At 35.8% G+C, this 21569-nt stretch overlaps 1 protein-coding gene across 2 annotated transcripts in view; it reads right to left on the bottom strand.

Annotated features, from left to right (window-relative positions):
* Nucleotides 1-20969, bottom strand: part of LOC123680343 — a 35932-nt gene extending 14963 nt beyond the window's left edge. Inside the window, exons 1-2 of one of the 2 annotated variants that reach the window (XM_045618188.1) lie at nucleotides 20621-20969; nucleotides 2480-2866 (exon numbers count right to left, since the gene is read on the bottom strand). In XM_045618188.1, the coding sequence (XP_045474144.1) occupies nucleotides 2480-2840 (361 nt within the window). In that variant the 5' untranslated portion in view covers nucleotides 2841-2866; nucleotides 20621-20969. The remainder of the gene's footprint in view (nucleotides 1-2479; nucleotides 2867-20620) is intronic. The other variant, XM_045618189.1, reaches the window with a different exon arrangement.
* Nucleotides 20970-21569: the final 600 nt, after the last annotated feature.

The following is a 21569-nucleotide window of genomic DNA, read 5'->3' as shown; positions in this document are numbered from 1 at the left end:
AAGCTCAGGACCAACAGGTGTTAACCTTGATGCTCTTTTCTCAAGTTCTTCAGCTTTTTCATTTACTTCAATACCACAATGCCTCGGTACTCATAGTAAAATTACTTAATTGTCTCTGGTCAGTTTCTTTATGCTATCACGACACTCCAATGACCTCTAGACTCTTCTAAAACATATTTATTTTCTCCACACAAAAATGGACTTCTAAAGCTTTGAGCAACTTTTTATTGGAAGAGTTGGAATAGTCGATGAACATCAAGCTTTTTTAATCAATTGATTTACCACATGATAGTGAGATGGAATCATATTAGGAATATAGTCATTTCAACATGATATACAAGCTGCTTCATATGATTGAAATCAGACCATCGAGGTGGTCATTACATTGGTTCTCTTTGACCTATCCATTTATCCGAGAAATTTTTATGTGACCAAGCAACCACATGTCTGCCTCTATGTGATTGTGCTCATTCCATATAAAGGGTGTTTTTTTTTGGAGCTATAGAACTTTAAATTTCAATAAAACAACGATGAATTATTCGATTGACATAAATTTTATTTATCCGCAAGATAATCTTGTGGCATTACATTTCGAATATAATTTATGGCATATGACCGCCAAGGCTGGCTCTGATGTAGTCCAATCTGGACGTTCAATTTTCGATGACTTTTTCCAACATTTGTGGCCGTTTATCGGTAATAACAAGGCCAATGTTGTCTTCCAAATGGTCAAGGGTTTGTGGCTTATCCTCATAGACCAATGACTCTACATAGCCCCACAGAAAGTAGTCTAACGGCGTTAAATCACAAGATCTTGGAGGCCAATTCACAGGTCCAAAACGTGAAATTAGGCGATCACCAAACGTGTTTTTCAATAAATCGATTGTGGCACGAGCTGTGTGACATGTTCCGCCATCTTGTTGGAACCACATCTCCTAGACATCATGGTTGTTCAATTCAGGAATGAAAAAGTTAGTAATCATGGCTCTATACCGATCACCATTGACTGTAACTTTCTGGCCATCATCGTTTTTGAAGAAGTACGGACCAATGATTCCACCAGCCCATAAAGCGCACCAGTCAGTTTTTCTGGATGTAACGGTGTTTCGACATACACTTAAGCATTAGCTCCACTCCCAATGCGGTAATTTTGTTTGTTGACGTAGCCATTCAACCAGAACTGCGCTTCATCGCTAAACAAAATAAAATGGACGTAGTGCGCGATACGTATTCCGCACAGAACCATCATTTTTGAAATGAAATTGCATTATTTGCAAGCGTTGTTCAGGCGTGAGTCTATTCATGATGAATTGCCAAACCAAACTGAGAATAAATCACTTGACAGCTGTCAAATCGGTCGCCATTTTGAACAGAAATGCCAACTTGAAGTTATATACCTCGAAAAAAAACACCCGTTATTTTCAACAATATTGAACTCCAGATCTAACAATGAAGTAAAAAAAGTTGTACTCAAGAAAAATTTCCATCCAATTTGCATTTGAACAATCATTTATAACATCTACTGTCACCTAATAATTGCTGAAAATCCAACCCCAAACGATGATACTTTAACGTTGCTAAAATCGTTTTGGTCTAATGGCATATGGATTTTGAAGTGATCATACAAAATTGTAGCCTTGGGGGCATCACCAGCATGTAGAACTTCTACATTTTGCCCATGAAATGAATTCAACAATTCTCTTGTCAAGACACGCCATACGAAATTTGGTGATGAATGGATATAAGTACCTAGTACACTCTGATATCTTATAAAAGATTTGCTAAGGTTAAGGACAGGTTCTATAACATTTATTAGTTTCTCTTCATATGGCTGAATGGCTTTCTTTGGGGCAGTAATGCCTAATTCACGAAGTCTTCAGAATGATGCACTAAATACTGAAGGAGTAGGTTGATATCTATTTGGTTACTTTTTTCTGTTATCTCGAGCTGCTCTTCTGAAGTTCAAATTTGTGAAAGCATTTTTATTCAGAACTTACAGCAAGTGTTGAATGAATAATTAAAATAACCCTAGTTACCTCAAATGGTGTTTTTATTTGCCATCCTAATTTCGGTTCGAACATAAAAATATGTTTCTTTTTAAATTCTTTTATCTTCTAAACCAAAACGAATCAAAACTATGTTCATACAAAAAAATGTTCAGAATGAGCACCGCCATCCTTCGTCAAAGAGTAACAGAGCTTGTAGAATACCCTGTATATATTTAACCAAATTCCCCCAACCTCACGAAAGAGAAGAGTTCAAGGTTAATCAAATTAGTCTCGAGACAATTGATGTAGAAGCCTACATCTAAATGTTTAATTGATATGAAAGTGTGTTTACAACTTGCTCGAGTGAGAATTAATTTCAACAAAATCGTCGACGAATTGGTGTCAGAGCTGATTGCTCATCCAGGTCACCTTTAAACGTATAATCTCCCCACACTCGTCTACAACCAAACCAGATTATCTGAATAACTTACGTGCAAAAAATAGACGTGCAGTTTGGGGCATCCTCACAGAGAGGACGTGCGTCTTGGTGTATTGGTCTAGTCTCTCTTCGAGGTAGTCTTGTAAGGAGCGTCTTGTTCGTTTGGTTTCACATGACACATCTTCATTTTTGTCTAGTCTTTCTGTGTTGTTCGATACTTTTTCTATGCTTACTCCAGGCATTATGTCATAATCGTCTATGCTGAATACTTTGTCGATGTATGACTTCAGGTCCCTCTGTAGCGTGGATTCTTGGAGATCACCTCCAGGCGTGCAGGTTCTTATATGCGTGAAGCAGCACATCACGCATATCGTAAGAAACACACATCGAATTGGTTTGAAGATATCTTCCATGTTAGGAGGAACATGCCATTAGATTGCTGAAAAAAAGATTTAAAATTAAAGGTGTTGAATTTTACAAAAGATCTGTATGATCTGGATATATATCTCATGTAAATATACAAATAAATTCAAGAACATTAAAGGTTGAAATTCAAAGTCCTGCTTGTACCTCTATCTGATTTATACAAAAAATCCAAAAATATGAAGTAAACGAAACATGTATACCAACTGTAGGAACCTGCAACACCCAGAAGGAGATGCTTAAATTTTAATTTTTGTTTTGAAAACATAGATAGAATAGCAAGGAGTAGTAAATGATTGAATTTGGAGAAAAATTCGTGAAGGTTTTTTCATGTGAACAATTTTTGTTACTTAAATATTGTAGTCGTTTTTTGCAATTTTTTTGAATTTTACAACAAACCAGTTGTTCGAGGAGTTTCAAACTCGATGTTTAGTTTTTGTTGAAATGCCTTGACCACGTGTACATGGAATTTATCGCCAGCTAAGTAAATTTGAAAGAGGTAGAATAATTGTTTTACGGGAGGCGGGGTTGTCATTTCGAGAAATCACTAACCGTACGAACAGAAATCCAACTATTGTTATATGAGATGTTGTCAAGCGTGATTTGATAATGCCCAAAATCGAAGAAGAGTAGGAACTGGACGTTGAAGGGGCACAAATGAAGTTCAAGATCGACGTTTAACACTTATGGTCATTAGAGATCGATTTGCGACAACTCGATCTTTGGCTGATGAGTGGTTAGGAGAACAAGGCCATCCTGTCCGAACGGTTTAGAGGCGGATAAGGGCTTTTGGACTGGAGCATTATCGACCCCATCTTGTGTTACCTCTGACGGTTGAGCATCGCCGGCAACGATTACAGTGGTGCAGAGAACGTCAACATTGGAATGTGGAATAGCATCAGGTCGTCTTTTCTGATGAATCTCTATTCTCCTTTGGTGCACATGATGGGTGAAGAAGGGTTAAACGTCGTCGGGGACAAAGACGTGAACATCAGTTTGATGTTGAGTGTCATGTACACCGAACAGTAGGCGATAGGGTATTGGGTGCTATTGCACATACAAGTAGGTCGCCTTTAGTTTGCATTCGAGGTAACATGACAGCGCTGCGTTACATTCAAGAGATTTGGACCATATGTTCTCCCTTACCTTAACCGGCTCGAGAATCCAATATTTCAGCAAGATAATGCCTGACCTCATGTTGCCAGAATTAGAGTAAACTTTTTCGAAGCGACCCATGTGAATCTTTTGCCATGGCTGCCCAGATCCCCCGATTGTTCGCCACTAGAGCATGTTTGGGATATCATGGGTAGAAGGTATGGAAATTTACCACAGCCCCGACGGACTTTGGCAGCTCTTAGTCATGAAGTACAGGTAGCTTGGGATAATATCACTCAAAAAGAAATAGACCATCTTATTGCATCAATACCGAGAAGTGTTGGGAGGTGTATAAATAATCGTGATGGACAAACACATTATTAACAAATTCAAGAAGAAAAAATTGTAAACCCTTTGTTTTTTCCAAATTTCAATCATTTACTTCTTGCTATATTATCTATGTTTCACCTTTGTGTTGCAGTTTCTTTGTCAGTTAGTATATATGATCTGGATATAAAATTCACGTAACAACCATTAAACTTTCAAAGGTAGCACTCAAAGACCTGCTTGTATATCTAACTGATATATCCAAGAGAATCCTGTATATTATTCTGCAAAAATCATATAGGATAGGAAACATGTATTTGTATGAAATCAACTTGAATTGTAGCAACAAGAACAAGCCTAAACTCTGATATAAAAAGAAAAGGAATTCTTCTCGAGATAAAAACTCTCGATCATTCGTGAATAATTTCAAACCCACATAGACTTCAAAATTTCAATTATGCCCCCAACCCAATTTCTCTCGATAAAATGAGAATTTTAATTTCAAAAGGATCCTTGGAAGTCTTGGAAGTTTTTATATCCCAAAAAACATTATTTTCATGAGAAAATATCCTCAATATTCGAGATGAACATGAATCTGATTATGAAGTATCTGAATATGAAGTTTTTTATATAGATGTCGAAATCCAGTGATAAGAACAAAATAACCCAAATTGAATTAGATGTCTCCAACAGAATTTCATCAGACGTCTTCATTTGTTTCATTCATCTTGTCATACTCCATTCATTATTTACAAATATCTTCATTCAACAGAGATAATGAGATTTGAATAAGACTTCTGTAGCAATAAAATTATATCAATTTTGAGCGGATTCTATCTATAGCGCGTAGTTTACATAGACGCTGGATCTTTCGTATTTCATCTACACTCTACAGTGCGTGGATGTAATAAGGGAAAAAATTCATTACTCGTACCTCAGAATTTTGCAAGGAGAGTTTTCTGACTGTTATTCAGTATGTGAGAGGATCACCTTCGGCCACTAAATTTTTTTTTATTTCTAAGATTAAAGATGGTATTCCTGAATTTATCGAGAACATATTAAGCCAATTGAAAAGTCCTCGGTCTGATGCACATATGGCGGTGCTAGTATTAAATCCATATGATTTTTAGTTATTGCCAAATTTCAAACGATACGTGTCAAAATTTGACAGCAGTCAGGCCATTAGTTTGTGAGATATTGCGTTCTGAGTGCAGCTACTTTTGTTATTTGAAAAAAGATGGGGAAAAATTTCGTGTGCTTATAAAATATTGATTTTTGAAGGGAAAAAATTCAGTTGAAGCAAAATCTTGGCTTGATGAAGAGTTTCTGGGGTCTGCACCAGGAAAATCAACCACCATGATTGGTATGCTAAGTTTAAACGTGATTAAATGAGCACCGAAGACGGCGATTGCAGTGGACGTCCAAAAAAGGCTGTCACCGCCGAAATAATCGAAAAAGTTCACAAAATAATTTTGAATGACCGTAAAGTGAAGTTGATCGAGATAGCAGATATTGTGAAGATATCATTCGAACGTGTAGATCATATCATTCACGAATATTTGTACATGTGGAAGCTTTGTGCAAAATGGGTGCCGTGCGAGCTCACAATCGATCAAAAGCAACAACGTCTTAATAATTCTGAGCAGTTTTTGAAGCTGTTTAAGTGCAATAAACCTGAATTTTTGCGTCGATATGTGACAATGAATGAAACATGGTTCCACCATTTCACTCCGGACTCCAATCGACAGTCAGCTGGCAAGGTTATGCCATCAGTATTCTGGGATGCGCAAGGTATAATATTCATTGATTACCTCTAGAAAGGCCAGATCATCAACAGTGATTATCATATTGCGTAATTGGATCGTTTAAAGGATGAATTCGTAGAGAAACGGCCCCATTTGAAGAAAAAAAAGTTGCTGTTTCATCAAGACAATGCACCGTATAACATATCAATGAGAACAATGGCAACATTGAATGAATTGGGCTTCGATTTGCTTCTGCATCCACCGAATTCACCAGATCTGGCCCCCAGCAACTTTTTTTGTTCTCAGACCTCAAAAGAATGCTCGCTGGAAAGAAATTTAGCGCCAATCAAGAAGTAATCGCCGAAACTGAGGCCTATTTTGGAGTGAAAAATAAATCGTAGTACAAAAATGGTATCGAAAAGTTGGAAGATCGGTATAATCGCTGTATCGCCCTCGAAGGCAACTATGGTGAATAATAAAATCGAATTTTGCCAAAAAAATATGTTTTACTATGGGAGACCGGGGACTTTTCAATTGGCCTGTTATCTGAATATTATTATATCCGTTCGATTTTCTATCAGAACTGATCCAATATTTCCCATTAACCAAACCAATACTTTCCTCAAATCCTTCCAAAACTCTTCATGCGGATAATCGTGAAAAACATTTTCCACATTCTTGAAACACGAACAGAAATTATTCACCTCAGCTACTTTGCATGTTGATTTAAATTATCTTCTCGATTTCCTGTCTATCCGACAAAGTCATAAGGTACTGTTTTATGAAGTCATATATGTGTAACTAAGTATATAGTTCTGGCCTGGTGAAGATAACCACAAATACGTTCACATAACTGTCTGCGTATTACAACATTATTTTTGTTGAGCACTGGCCGCGGTCAGTATAATTTACGATGAGAATGAACGAAATTTTTTAGACTTCACCTCATTAGGAATAGGACCAGAACATAAAGATTCACTCAATCAATAAGATCCAGGTATTTTTTTAATTCAACTTTATTCGTCAATATAGCCTCCTTCAATGCTTCTCTAACTTTTCAATACCTTCTGTATAGAAAGATTCGTCTTTGCTTTCCAAATAACCTTCAACCTAGGCAATCACCTCTTGATACGATTTCTTTTTCTTCAGAATTTTCATGAATTCTGCAAATAGCCAGTTATGACTAGGAGCCACATCTGGAGAATAAGATTGATGGTCGAACAGTTGGATGTGCAATTATTTTAATTTGTCCATGTCAGGATGAGTTTACGCTGTGATTTCTCAGCTTATATTGCCTACCTTAACAAATATTCATATGGAACTGTTCGACCTACGCGTGTCTAGGATTCATTACGTAAAATTGGCTTGAAATTCACCAGAGGTGAAATTTTGCGATGTTTTATTGAAATTAACCAGAGAAGTCCCTGGTCTGATGCACAGATGGCGGTGCTAGTATTGAATCCATATGATATTTAGTTAGTACCAACCTTCAAAAGATACGTGTCAAAATTTGACAGCAGTCCGACCATTCGTTTGTGAGATATTGCGTTGTGAGTGTAGTTACTTTTGTTATTTAAAAAAATAGAGAAAACAAAATTTCGTGTGCTGATAAAATTTTGCTTTTTGAAGGGAAAAATACAATTGAAGCACAATCTTGGCTTTATGAAGAGTTTCCGAGGTCTGCAACAGAAGAATCAACCATCATTGAATGGTATGCTAAGTTTAAACGTGGCGAAATGAGCATGAAGACGGCGAACGCAGTGGATGCCCAAAAGATGTTGTCACCGACGAAAAAATAAAAAAAGTTCACAAAATAATTTTGAATGACCGTAAAGTGAAGTTGATCGAGATAGCAGACATTGTAAAGATATCATCTGAACGTGTACATCATATCATTCACGAATATTTTTACAGGAGAAAGCTATGTGCAAAAAGGGTGCCGCGCGAGCTCACAATCGGTCAAAAGCAACAACGTGGTAATGATTCTGAGCAGTGTTTGAACCTATTTGAGTGCAATAAACCTGAATTTTGAAATATGGCTTTATCATTTCACTCCGGACTGCAATCGACAGTCAGCTGAGTGGACTGCACACGATGAACCGAATCCAAAACGAGGAAAAACAACAATTAGCTTGCAAGGTTATGACATCAGTATTCTAGGATGCGCAAGGTATAATATTCATTGATTACCTCTAAAAGGGCCAGACCATCAACAGTGATCATTATATAGCGTTATTGGATCGTTTGAAGGATGAAATCGTTGAAAAACAGTCCTATTTGAAGAAAAAAATTAATGTTTCATTAAGAAAATTCACCGTGTCACAAATCAATGAAAGAAATGCAAAATTGCATGAATTCGGCTTTGAATTGCTCCTGCATCCACCGTATTCGCCAGATCCGGCCCCAGCGACTTTTTTCTGTTCTGAGACCTTAAAAGAATGCTCGCTAGAAAGAAATTTAGCGCCAATGAAGAAGTAATTGCCGAAACTGAGGCCTATTTTGAAACGAAAAACAAATCAAACTATGAAAATGGAAGATCGCTGTATCGCCCTCGAAGGCAACTATAATAATACAATCGAATTTTGCTAAAAAAATGTATTTTACTATGGTAGACCGGAGACTTCTCAATTGGCCTGTTATGTAGATCGAGAAGAAGGTAGAGCAGCTTCTCTTCTTTCCAAGGACCAATACTAATATATTCAGTACGCAATTCCTCATAAAAATTCGACACAAAACCGGAAGGTTCAAATAAAAATCAATATTGTGAATGGCAAATCAACCGATCTGACCTCCTACACAAACTTCCCAGATCAAGTAATTCTTTCTCTTTTCCTCCGCAACAGAATAACAAATGCTAAGTTGGATTAGGACTCAAGAGGAAAGAAAAATGAGACGCTAATTGAAAAAGTTCTTTCAACTGACGAAACAAAGTTTTCAGAGGAAATGAAGTTGAAAGTCAGGACCTCAAAACTTTCCATTCGGATAATTATATTTTCATAATTTGTTGGCTGCTCATTTAATAATCCTATCAGTCAATTTCTGATGTTGAGGAATGGGAGAGAGAGAGAAAAGTGCAGAGCGGTGACTATTTGAAGTGCTAATTGAATCGAGTAAGAAAAATAATGAGACTCCTTCTAAATACAGTTGCTTTGTTAGGTCTGATTCAAGTTTTCATTAAATTTTTATAAGGTTGAATTATAAATGGGACCTTTTGAGTTAGTTTATCTCTAAAAAAGCCAGGGATATTCAGTATTTATCTAGTATTTCTCCAATATTCTCTGCTTCTGATGACGTGATCAGCTTGAAATTTTGCACGTAGCTTTGAATTGTTTTTTCTTTGAGTCACCAAACATTTTTCTCATGAAAAAATCAGATAAATATTTTTATGTTCGTCTTGGATTTTTAAAAGTTCTGGTTATGCTATTCAAATGAAATTTCATACGAAGCTTCGAATGGTTATTCTATACACATATACACGTCAAATCCCAACATAAGAAAATTTGAAATCACTGAAATATAATAACTTACAAAGAAACTGCTACACACAGAAGGAGCTGTTAAAATTTTAATTTTTTTCTGGTAAAACATAGATAGTATAGCAAGGAGTGAATGATTAAAATTTAGAGAAAAAAACGAATGGTTCCCAATTTTTTTGAATAAATTCGTTGATGATATTATTATTTATACACTTCCCAACACGTCTCGGCATTGATACAATGAGATGGTCTATTTCTTCTCGAGGGATTCTATCCCAAGCTACCTGTAATTCATGTCTCAGAGGCGCCAAAGTCCGTGGGAGAAAGATCGGGGGATCTGGGCGGCCATGGCAAAAGATTGACATGGGTCACATGGAAAAAGTTTAAACTAACTCTGGCAACATGAGGTCAGGCATTACCTTGCTGAAATATTGGATTCTCGATCCAGTTGAGGTAAGGGAAAATATATGGCTCTACTATTTCTTGAAGGTAACACAGCATTGTCATATTACCTCGAATAAAGACTCACGGTTAACTACTTGCATGTGCAAAAGCACCTCAACCATAACGCCTACTGTCCGGTGTACATGACGTTCAATATCAAACTGAGGTTCACGTCTTTCTCCCCTACGTCGTCTAACCCTTCTTTGGCCATCATGTGCACCCAAGAAGAATCGAGATTCATCAGAAAAGACGCCCTGATGCCATTCCAAATTCCAATGCTGACGTTCTCTGCACCACTGTTATCGTTGCCGGCGTTGCTCAACCGTCAGAGGTAACACAAGATAAGGTCGATAATGTTGCAGTCCGAAAGACCTTATCCGGCGGTTAACCGTTCGGACAGAATGGCCTTGTTCTCCTAACCACTCATCGGCCAAAGATTCAGTTGTCGCAAATCGGTCTCTAATGGCCATAAGTCTTGGACGTCGATCTTGAACTTCATTCGTTCCCCTTCGACGTCCGTTGCCTAGTCTTCTTCGATTTTGGGCTTTATCAAACCACGCTTGACAACATCTCATAACAGTAGTTGGATTTCTGTTCGTACGGTTGGCGATTTCTCGGAATGACAACCCCGCCTCCCGTAGACCAATTATTCGACCTCTTAGCTGGCGATAAATTCCGCGTACACGTGCTCTAGGCATTTTGACAACAAGTAAACATCGACTTTGGATCTTATCGAACAGCTGGTTTGTTGTAAAATTTAAAAAAACTTGAAAAAAACGACTACAGTATTTAAGTAACGAAAATTGTTTACATGAAAAAACCTTCACGATTTTTTTCTCCAAATTCAATCATGTACTCCTTGCTATACCATCTAAGTTTTACAAAAAAAAAATTGAATTTAAGGAGTTTTAGTTACTTTGTCAGTAAGTATACTTTCAAATATCACAACACAAATCATTTGTTGTCGAGATTTGTTTAGATCTTGCGCTGTTATTGATACACCTTTTATTCACTAAATGAATCGTTGTGAGGGTTCAGATTCTTACAAGGAGGATTTCATACCATCTCATCTAGACATATACTTTCCCCCCTAAGCACTCCAGCTAAACAATCCACTGAATAAACATCATGCATTACAAATTGTATGAGACCAAGGTAGAAAACGAATCTTTATGTTTATTACTACTTCGTATAATTGTAAGTAATGAAAAAAACTACTGAATTGATGGTTTGGCGTAGGTACTCGTTAGATGAGATGAGGAGAAAGTCAGTGGGCTGCATATTTCCACAGAACTGTTTAATCTGAAACTCATAAAATGAGTATTTATACAAATTACTTCGCAGCCTAGTCTACTCGTTTAATGAGCATTCAAACCAGAGTATATTGATTAAATTTTCTTTTCGTTGAGGTACAAGTTTCGTAATGAATTGGGGAAATTTCTCATTTAGCTAAGTCTCTGCTCTCTTTTCAATTTTTCAATCTGAATAATCTTTCTAATCGATAAAAAAAAAATATTTTGCTACTTTTTTGTGTTGTGACATTCTTGTAGGAAAATTTATATAGAAGAAAGCATTTTGTTGTAGAAAATACGTGCCTATTCACTTATTCAATAAATCCACCAAAAGCATTGAATTTCACACTTCGAATTTGGTCAACTTTCCAAATGTAACAAATGAAAGAAAACCACAAAGATATAAAAGATTCCAATTTATTCAAAAGTGGCTGGCTATATACAGTTATTTATATTTCGTGTTTGTTAACCAATTGAATTGTTTAAATGAAGCGTTTCATGGTAGACGGATTCAATATTGGATTGCTATATCAAATAATGAGCCTTTAAAATCGTTGAAAAGTTGAAAACTTCACTGGAATTCATTACCTTCGACTTATTTGCATGAATTATGCTGTACCATTCAAAGTTCTGAATTATGATCAATGAATTTAAAGGGCTGACAGAAATAAATCTGAAATACTGATCCATGATATAATATCTTAGACTATATATCATTTTAACAGTTCTAACAGATGTCAAGTGATTTATTCTCAGTTTGATTTGGCAATTCATCATGAATAGACTCACGCCTGAACAACGCTTGCAAATAGTGCAATTTCATTTCGAAAATAATGGTTCTGTGCGGAATACGTATCGCGTACTAAGTCCATTTTATTTTGTTTAGAGATGAAGCGCACTTCTGGTTGAATGGCTACGTCAACAAACAAAACTGCCGCATTTGGAGTGAAGCTAATCCTCAAGTGTATGTCTAAACACCGTTACATCCAGAAAAACTGACTGTTCAGTGTGCTTTATGGGCTGGTGGAATCATTGGTCCGTACTTCTTCAAAAACGATGATGGCCAGAACGTTACAGTCAATGGTGATCGGTATAGAGCCATGATTACTAACTTTTTCATTCCTGAATTGAACAACCATGATCTCCAGGAGCTGTGGTTCCAACAAGACGGTGCAACATGTCACACAGTTCGTGCCACAATCGATTTATTGAAAGACACGTTTGGTGACCGCCTAATTTCACGTTTTAGACCCGTGAATTGACCTCCAAGATCTTTTGATTTAACATCGCTAGACTACTTTCTGTGGGGCTATGTAAAGTCATGGGTCTATGCGGATAAGCCACAAACCTTTGACCATTTGGAAGACAACATTCACCGTGTTATTGCCGATATATGGCCACAAATGTTGGAAAAAGTCATCGAAAATTGGACGTCCAGGTTGGACTACATCCGAGACAGCCGTGGCGGTCATATGCCAGAAGTCATATTCAAAATGTAATGCCACAAGATTATCTTGTGGATAAATGAAATTCATGTCAATCGAATAATCCATCGTTGTTTCATTGCAATCTAAAGTTCTATAGCTCTAAAAAAAAAACACCCTTCATAAGACCTTAAAATATAATTTCGGTTTGTTCCTCACGGTAACGAAGATTAACCAAACATTTAAATGACATATCCGAAACAATTTTCAATATGAAGAAAGTGTAGATTATTGGTACAATTTGCCAGAAGTACAATACACCTTGTCCCTGATATTCACGGTATGAGCTTAGCGTAGAAAATTGTTTCTCGCTTAGTCCTATCTGTGAAAAAATCGGTCATCTATCATTATTGTTACTGTTTATGAACGGTTTCGATATCTGGTCTAGTTGGGAAATGACTAAAATTTGAGTATAGTAAAGAATATCTCTACATTTCTTCCACACTTCTTGCTCAGCGTAGTTTGATATTTTGTACCACGCCTCTTAATAAATTACGGGCCTTCACAGATGAGAACGAGTTTTCAAAAAACAGTCTCTTAGTTGGCAGAAATTCTGTGCAAGCAAAGCAATGGCTCGATAAATCTTCATCAAACTTTGTTCCATCGACGACAACAGAGTTTGAAAGGTCGCAAATTTCATTATTTTCGAAAAATTCTGTAACAAATTAGAGAATAAAATAAAGGGTATGCTTTTTGGAATGAGTCAAATATTGAGGTTTAAATCAGTCATCAATGAATCTTTTTTGGAGCACTCAGCAAAGTTCTCAATGATTATCAAAAAGTCGAAATTCACCTCTATTCTTCTGAAATTCACTCTCAAAATATCACTCAAATCAATTGATTCATTTCAATTCATGAAAAAGCGAAATATCTCAAAACTCCGAACAAACTTGGGTTCACTTATTCCCTACAATCTGAAAATTTAATGAAACTGGGAAATTGTGTATAAGAAAAAATATATGTTTGGCCATTCACACTTTCAGGTACACCCTGTGTACTCCCCAAGAATTTGAGAATATAGCTTTAATGGAGCCTAATGATACTGTGTCGAAAAAAATTCGGAAATTTCAGCGCTTGACCTAAATAGAGCGTAGTCAATGGTGCAATACCCTGTATATGTTATCATTCTTATCTCCATCAGGAATATAATTAATGACCATTATTTTCCGCATACACTACTTTTTATTAGATTAATACTCCGAAATAATTTAGTCCAAGATGTGATTTGATCAAATTATCTAGAATTAGGGAAGTAAAGCTCAGGAAATATTTTAACATGCACGACAAACTTGAATTAACAATATTGTTCATTGAATATTCTACGCTGCATTCTGGCAAATCACACAGTTTAGAAGTTGGCTGTGGCAGTCTGCATTCAACACACCGTGAAAAATATTTTTATTCTAGTTTTTCTGAAAAATTAGAGCATGAGTGAAACATGCCGTATTTATATCATACCACTGCACTGAATTTTAATGCTGAGAAACTTTGTCCAACTTACCATCCTTGTATAAGAAGGAGGTGTAGTTCCTCATCAAAAACAAAATGCATCTTCCCTACTTTTACTCAATTAGCATTTGACGCCATGAATATATATTATACTAGGATCTCTGAGTGAATAGAAAAAGTGATGAGAAACTCAAAACAAAGCACATTCCAGTTTCTAATTGGCCATTCAGAATTAACACGGTAACCTAATTGAAATTTTGGACAAATCATTTGAATTACCTTTTGTTTGAAGCTGTTGATTAACGAATTGACCACCCAAAATAACACTTATAGGGATCACGACCTAGTAGCACGCATTTCTCAGCGTGTGATTTTCCTTTCCAAAAAAAAACCGGAATAATTCCAGAAAAATTTCAATTTTGGATAAAGAGAAATATCATATGATTTTAGGCCAACATTGGGTGGGCTCAGTATCTAGATAGTGACCTCTTTGTTCTAAATATGTTGCTCTTGTAAGAAATAACTCGAAGAGATTTAGAGAAAAATCGTTCTATCGTTTCCTCACAATTACCACAATTTTGAGTTTTGGCCGGAAATGACCACAAACGATTAGGTTTGAATCAATGATGATGATTTCATCCGAAAATTCAATTATGTCTGTCCGTCCCTACATACTATAACTATCGAATGAGGGTAGATTCAACTCTCAAATACTGTGTTTGATTTCGTTAGTGGGCAAGATCCGTCCAGAGGTTCAAAATTTTTTCAAAACTGCATATTCGATCCAAATAAAAATTTAAATTTCTTTGTTAAATGACAATTTCAAGCTTTTTGTTGAATTATACACACATCTCCGAAATTTTTGGACCTCCTTATGTTTGTCGAAATGAGATACTATTAATATAAGTGAAGAAGAGTATTACAAAGTACATTTGATTAATTCATGTGAACAATCCAATCGCTGAATTTTATCTTAACTGAACAAGAACAAAATTCCAAACGATAAAATAGGGCATAATACTATGATTACCAGAAACTGAAATAAAGAAGAATACCATTTTAGAGTGCAATAAAAAATACATTTATAATCAGTTCTTCCTCCCCTGTTCTAAAGTAATATAGCAACTGTGCTATTTGCATGGAAAGAATAAGGAAGCTTATGGTATCCATTGGGATATTGTTCTATTCTTCTTGGACCGCGATTGTGACTCCTTGGAGGGATCTAGGAGGATTAACTCTGTTGGAGATTGCTCATCCAACAAAATCCCATATGTGGTAAATGGAATTCATGGCTGGCGAATTTGCTGGCCACGGTAATCTGTCTAGTGCATTTTGTACTCTTCCCGTGCAGGGCCTAGCATTGTCTTCCATAAAAATGAAATTGGCTTCAATTTCATGTCAGAGAGGATAAATATTGGGTTCAATAATGTTTCAACATATCTATCCCCTATCATAATGTCTAGAATGGGAATAAGCTGCGTACGACAACCATGCATTATGCCTCCTCAAAACATGACTGTAACTCCTTGTAAGAAACGACTTCTCTGGGAAAAGGTAATCTTTCATGTTGTCTTGACCCTCTCCAAATTCAGATAACTGAAGAGCGGGGAATCCTTAGTCGATCGGTGATTTGAGGATTCGACAGACCCTCATTATGCAAAGCCACTATTCATGCTAAAATGATCATTGAAAATCTGTTTCCAGCCATAATTGCAAATAAAAACTCAATAATCACTTAAACACGCTAAATCTCTTTGAACCACTTCCAAAACATTGGTATGTTAAATTAATGGAAATTGTTATTGTATACATTTCTGTATGTCTAGCACATGTGATAGATATAAAGATTAAATGTACAAAAAACCATCCATGATAAATATTGGTTTTACAATTGATGAGAGGTGTGCAAAAATTTCGGCGATATGTGTATATTGATCACTTATAACCAGAATTCAGAAAATCCAATAAATCTATCGAAAAAACTAGCCAATATTTTTGTGACCACAAAACCGACAGATTTAAAATTATTGGTGTCTATTTAAAATGAAATTCAAAACTTCATGCAGAACTTCGATCTGATCATATCTTTGGAAGCATAAAAATCCGAAAAGGATTATTGGAAAAGAAATTTCCAATATTTCCGTGAATACATATTTGTTCGATCGGGTTGAGATTTTGTGTGTATTTTATAGAATAACTATTTCCAGCTCCTTGCAGAAATGCGAACTCACTTCTGTATGTTCGATTACTGGCAATATTTAACTATCAACTTCACATAATGAAAATTTTAATGAAGGAGTTTTTTTTTGTATGCAGCGTTACCCACAACATCTCATTTCCATCTTCATCATACAGTAGTTTGAAGCCACATCGACTAATTTGATGGTAATTTCACTATGACAACCTATTAATTCACCCTATACAAAAAAGTATTTGAGAAAGCAAAAAAAAAAGTGAAATAGGAAGTTAAGATGAAAGTTCCTCGAAACATCTATGAATAAAAAAATTAGGGAAGCACTGATGTCCATAGGAGTTTTAGAGCGCTCGTCATTTGCCAATTGCACTCATGAAGACCACAGATGTGTACATACATTGAGCTCTGTAGTTTTCAATTGAGCAATTGGCAAATGAACTCCACGCCACGGCTTTCCTATTTTTTTGTTCTATATCCTTCCTGAATTTCCATGATTTTGATGATGCTATCAGCATGAAGTTCAATAGATTTCAAAGAATCAAAAGGGTACAGAATGAATGAGGTACAAGAAACACCAATTATATTATATCATTCTATATCTCTTGTTATTTTTCAGTTCGATTTATAAGTCTAGGATCAATGAAATTAAGCGATTAATTTGAACAATGCCAACGTTTCGTCTATAGAAGTATTTAGACTTTATCAAAGCAAGTTCATCCAGTCGAATAAAGATGATTAGATTGAGAATAGAGAATATTGAAAATTAACAGTTGGAACACTTTGATGAATGTATAAAAACAGAGAAAAACGACATACGTCTATTATAAATTTGCAATTACCGTCAGAACTCCAACTCATTTATTCATCGAATCTATTTATTGATTTTACTCATTTCCAAACTCGAACATATCCTTCTCTATTTCAGTATCGTAATAAGTTCATTACAGTTCTAAAAACAGTGCTGTAATGAACTCATTACAGCATCGTTTTCAGTTATATTTTTCGGTTTGTGGTTGTCTATAGTGACTTTCAATCCTATCAAATTTCAATAATTGTCAAAATAATATAATTCGGATATAGTGAAATGATTTGCAACTTTATTCGTAATTTCTCTTGATTCTAGTGGTGTTAAATCGATTTCGTCAGACATAACTAACGAATTTAATGAATAATTGTATATTATTTCAAAATTCGAAACGTAATATTCATATCCAAATTCCGTAATCTGTCAATGTTCGTAACAGTCACACCAACTGCCATGATACAATACAAATGTCACTAGGATATATAATCCAAATTTTTCATTGAATTTCGACAATATTTCACAAAACTTGACTGAAATAGAGAAAATATCGTCTAATACTCGTTGCAGAAGGCAATTCCAACACTCATGAGTTCGAATTTCGCCTTCGTGTTAGAATAGAAGCCCATTCTGCAACTTCTTTAAGAATATACTATTCTCGAACTATTCCAAAGTCCCAATACTGGAAATAATACACAATAATCATCGATTATTTCTGCAAGAATCATTCTCAACGGTAAAAACATGGAACGGTTTTGTTATAGAAAGTTTCAATTTCGGCCAACTATATCTAAGGTAACACAATACCCACTTAATTCAGATGGATATAGACATGAATAAAAATATGTGATGTCTTTTCAATATATCGCTGCTTGGATGCATTTTATGGTCAGAGTTGTTTCTTACGCTATACTCCTGAAGTTATTACACAAGATGTAGCTTGAAATAATAAAACTTGACCAGGACAATATGTGGTTCAACAAAACGATGCCAAATATCTTTCAGCGAAAGATACGAAGAACTTATTTCAAAGGAAGTTTGTTTCAAAGTAAAGGACATTTATTTGCAACCCACATGTTAACACCTGACAGTGTTGTAATATGACCTATCTGTGAGAGAATAAGGAGAAGCTTCTTTTTCTTAAAACAAGAGGATAACAGATCATGAATTGAGAAACAGTTTCTATCATTGAATTATATCCTGACAACCAGGTTTTTGGAAGAGGAGAGTTGAGAAATTAGATTCTTCCATTTTCATTATGCTTCAAAATTTGTACAACACTTTTAGGATCGGAATAGGTTCGTTAACGATGGAGAATGATATCAGCCAAATGACCGTCATGGCTACGCTTGCAGCACCATAATCTTTTCATGAAATTTTCCATGACCAGTTCGCACATTTTCAGCAGTAGGTCCTCGATAACTTCACGAATTCTATGTTTAAGGTCTTGGCATAGACCTCATCACCAGAAAAAAAATCTGAAAGTGTTAAATCACAAGATTTCGATGATCAATTGTCGTCACGCGGCTGAATTTTTTTTTTTTCAAAATTGTTAAGTTTTCTGTAGGACACATAGCGCCGTCTTATTGAGAATGACTTAAGTGATTAAAAGTCTCTTCATTTGAAAAACAAAATTCAACATAGCAATCAGTGATAGACATTGGTCTTTCTACAGGGTGTTAGTAAAGAAGTGCGACAAACTTCGGGAGGTGTTTTTGCACAGAAAACTAATTACAGTTTGCTTCATAACTTGTTCTAAAATGATTCGTATTCCGAGATATAGAGCGTTGAATTTTTTTTAAACTTACTTTTTATGCATTGCTCCCATTTTTTTTTAATATTGAAAACCCTAGCACTACATACATTCTGGAAGAGATAAATGCCGTAAATGAATCATTCAAAAAGCTTGAGTAGAGAAATTATGGAAATTTGAGAACGTTTTATCGATGGAAGATAATAATTGTTTGGAGATGCAGCTCAACGATGACTACATTCATAGTCTGAGATGAGTAGTTTTTAATGTTCGTGATGATTATAGCGTGTTTTCTACTATGCCATTATTGGTTCTTGATGAATAAATTATCATAAATTCAACAATTTAGTCGTATGTTAAAAAGCCAGCCCTAAGCTGAATCATGCAAGAAATAACTCAATTTCAGAAATGGATATTGAGGTTTACTTATAAAAAAAGTTTATTCACGAGAAAAAAGATGTTGGAATTAGACATTCACTCGATTAAATTGTTTGGATATACAGGGTGTTTCCTAAACATGCGGCAAAAATTCAGGGGGTTGTTCCTTGGACTATTTTAAGCATGTTTTGTCCTTGGATGATTTTTGAAAAACCTCTTTTTTTTTTTTTTTTTTGAAAGGGTTCGGCAGTCAATGAGGAGAAGACTGGATGCTTGTATGCTGGCTAGAGGTGGTCATTTTCAACAGTTTTTGTGGGTTGAGTTGAATTTTCATGTAATTTTTCATAATAAAATGTTATTATCTGAAATTTTGTTTCCCCTATATCTTCGAAACAAATAGGTTTTTCAAAAATCATCAAAGGACAAAATATTCTTAGAATAGTCCAAGGAACAACCCCCTGAATTTTTGCCGCATGTTTAGGAAACACCCTGTATATTATTGGTCGTTCCCTGTATAATGTGAATTGTCAAATCAATTCTGTTAAAGTGTAATCTTAAGTTGAATCAATTTCACATTTCTCATTCTCAAAGTACTATCTACAAATCTATCAAAAGATAATATCAAATAGAGACGTCTCAAACAAGTATGTAATTGCTCACATTCTGTCTCAATATATTGAGAACAGCATCATCAATTCAGTGAATAAACTGTCAATATGCTGCATTCCTAATCAACAACTTAAAAATCCGAAATCAGCCTTTTAACATTGACTCTTTCCTTCGCCTTAATTTCCACCAATAACAAACACTCAATTTTGAATTAAAAATGGGTTCTAGATGGAAAAACTGTATGACAGCACCTATCAGCAGTTTTTTCGAGTGTACCCGCGGCAAAACTTGACAGCTATTGTCATGAAAGATAACAGTATCTTCGAAAACAAGTGATTATGGTCTCATGAAATAGTCTTGTCAAATACCATTCGGGCTTTCAAAACATAAGACAAAGTAATATTTTTTCAACGCAAAGCATTCGTGCAGGGGCAAAAATCCTAGTCTTCGACTCGGATTTTTGTTGCCATCAGCACTCATGATTTTTGTTAAAATATTACTTTGAAACTTTTGTTGTCGATTTATTTCGGAAAAATTAGATGCCCTTATGATGATACATACGAAAAACGATCATCAAAACATATACTAATAGAGCAATTATCAACTGGTCCAAGATAACAATCTCTATTTCGCCTCTCGACATTGACCATGCTCATATTACCTCAACCTACTCCAAGGTCACCGCTCTTAAACCCTGTCTAACGCCTTATTTTCTCACTAACCTTGCACAAATTGATACCCTCGCTCGCTTGCAATCTGCACTCCAGAAATAACCACCATAACTGCCTCTCCTATGAGAATCAACACATACACCGGAAGATCCAAAAAAAACTACTGCAGCACGTGCACTGTTAGTCGTCAATAACCGAACTTGAGGACGACTTTCACGTTTCTTTCGGCGGAGTACACTGACTCCTAGAGGCGGCTTCGAGCTGATATCGGCTACGAGGAAATACTGTGTGTTCTTGCACGGGCACCGGGTATTCAGGCCAACAGGTCACTGGTCCGCATCAGTGACGCTGCCCAGTCTTTCTTGATAGGAGCTGATCGTCGTCAACATAACACCGAGTAAGTTATTGCTTTATTGGTTCACCTCTTTACGCCGCTCCACAAACGGCCGTGTACATAGCCCGACCTATCGGCGATGGAGAAAAAATGAGATGGGTTTGGAAAGTGAATTTTTTAAGAAATGGTGATGAATCTAGTTGGTGAGGATGGAGTGGAAGGTTTCTTCAGCGAGGATGAAATATTGTCGACTGTTCGAACGATATCTTCGTTAGGATACAGGGTGTAGGTCAATGAGTGCCAATAAATTTGGGCTTTGTGGTTCTTTGTTGAAAAAATTATTTGATCAGCTTTTTTGCCCACGCTTTCAATTTAATTCTGTAATATTTCAGTTGTTATTCCATTACATGCTCACACTGTAGTCTAAGAGGGGCTGAATTATGCATTATTAATTGAATGAAGAAGCTGACCTCCAAGATTACGGATATATTATGAAGGGTGTTTTTTTTTCGAGGTATATAACTTTAAGTTGGGAATACTTTCAAGATGGCGACCGATTTAACAGCTGTCAAGTGATTTATTATCAGTTTGTTTTGACAATTTATCATGAATAGTCTCACGCCTGAACAACGCTTGCAAATAGTGCAATTTCATTTCGAAAATAAT

This window comes from Harmonia axyridis, chromosome 5, assembly GCF_914767665.1.
Source record: "Harmonia axyridis chromosome 5, icHarAxyr1.1, whole genome shotgun sequence".
NCBI lineage: Eukaryota > Metazoa > Arthropoda > Insecta > Coleoptera > Coccinellidae > Harmonia > Harmonia axyridis.
The sequence above is the reverse complement of the archived record's forward strand: the minus strand, read 5'-3'. Positions and strand labels throughout refer to the sequence as shown.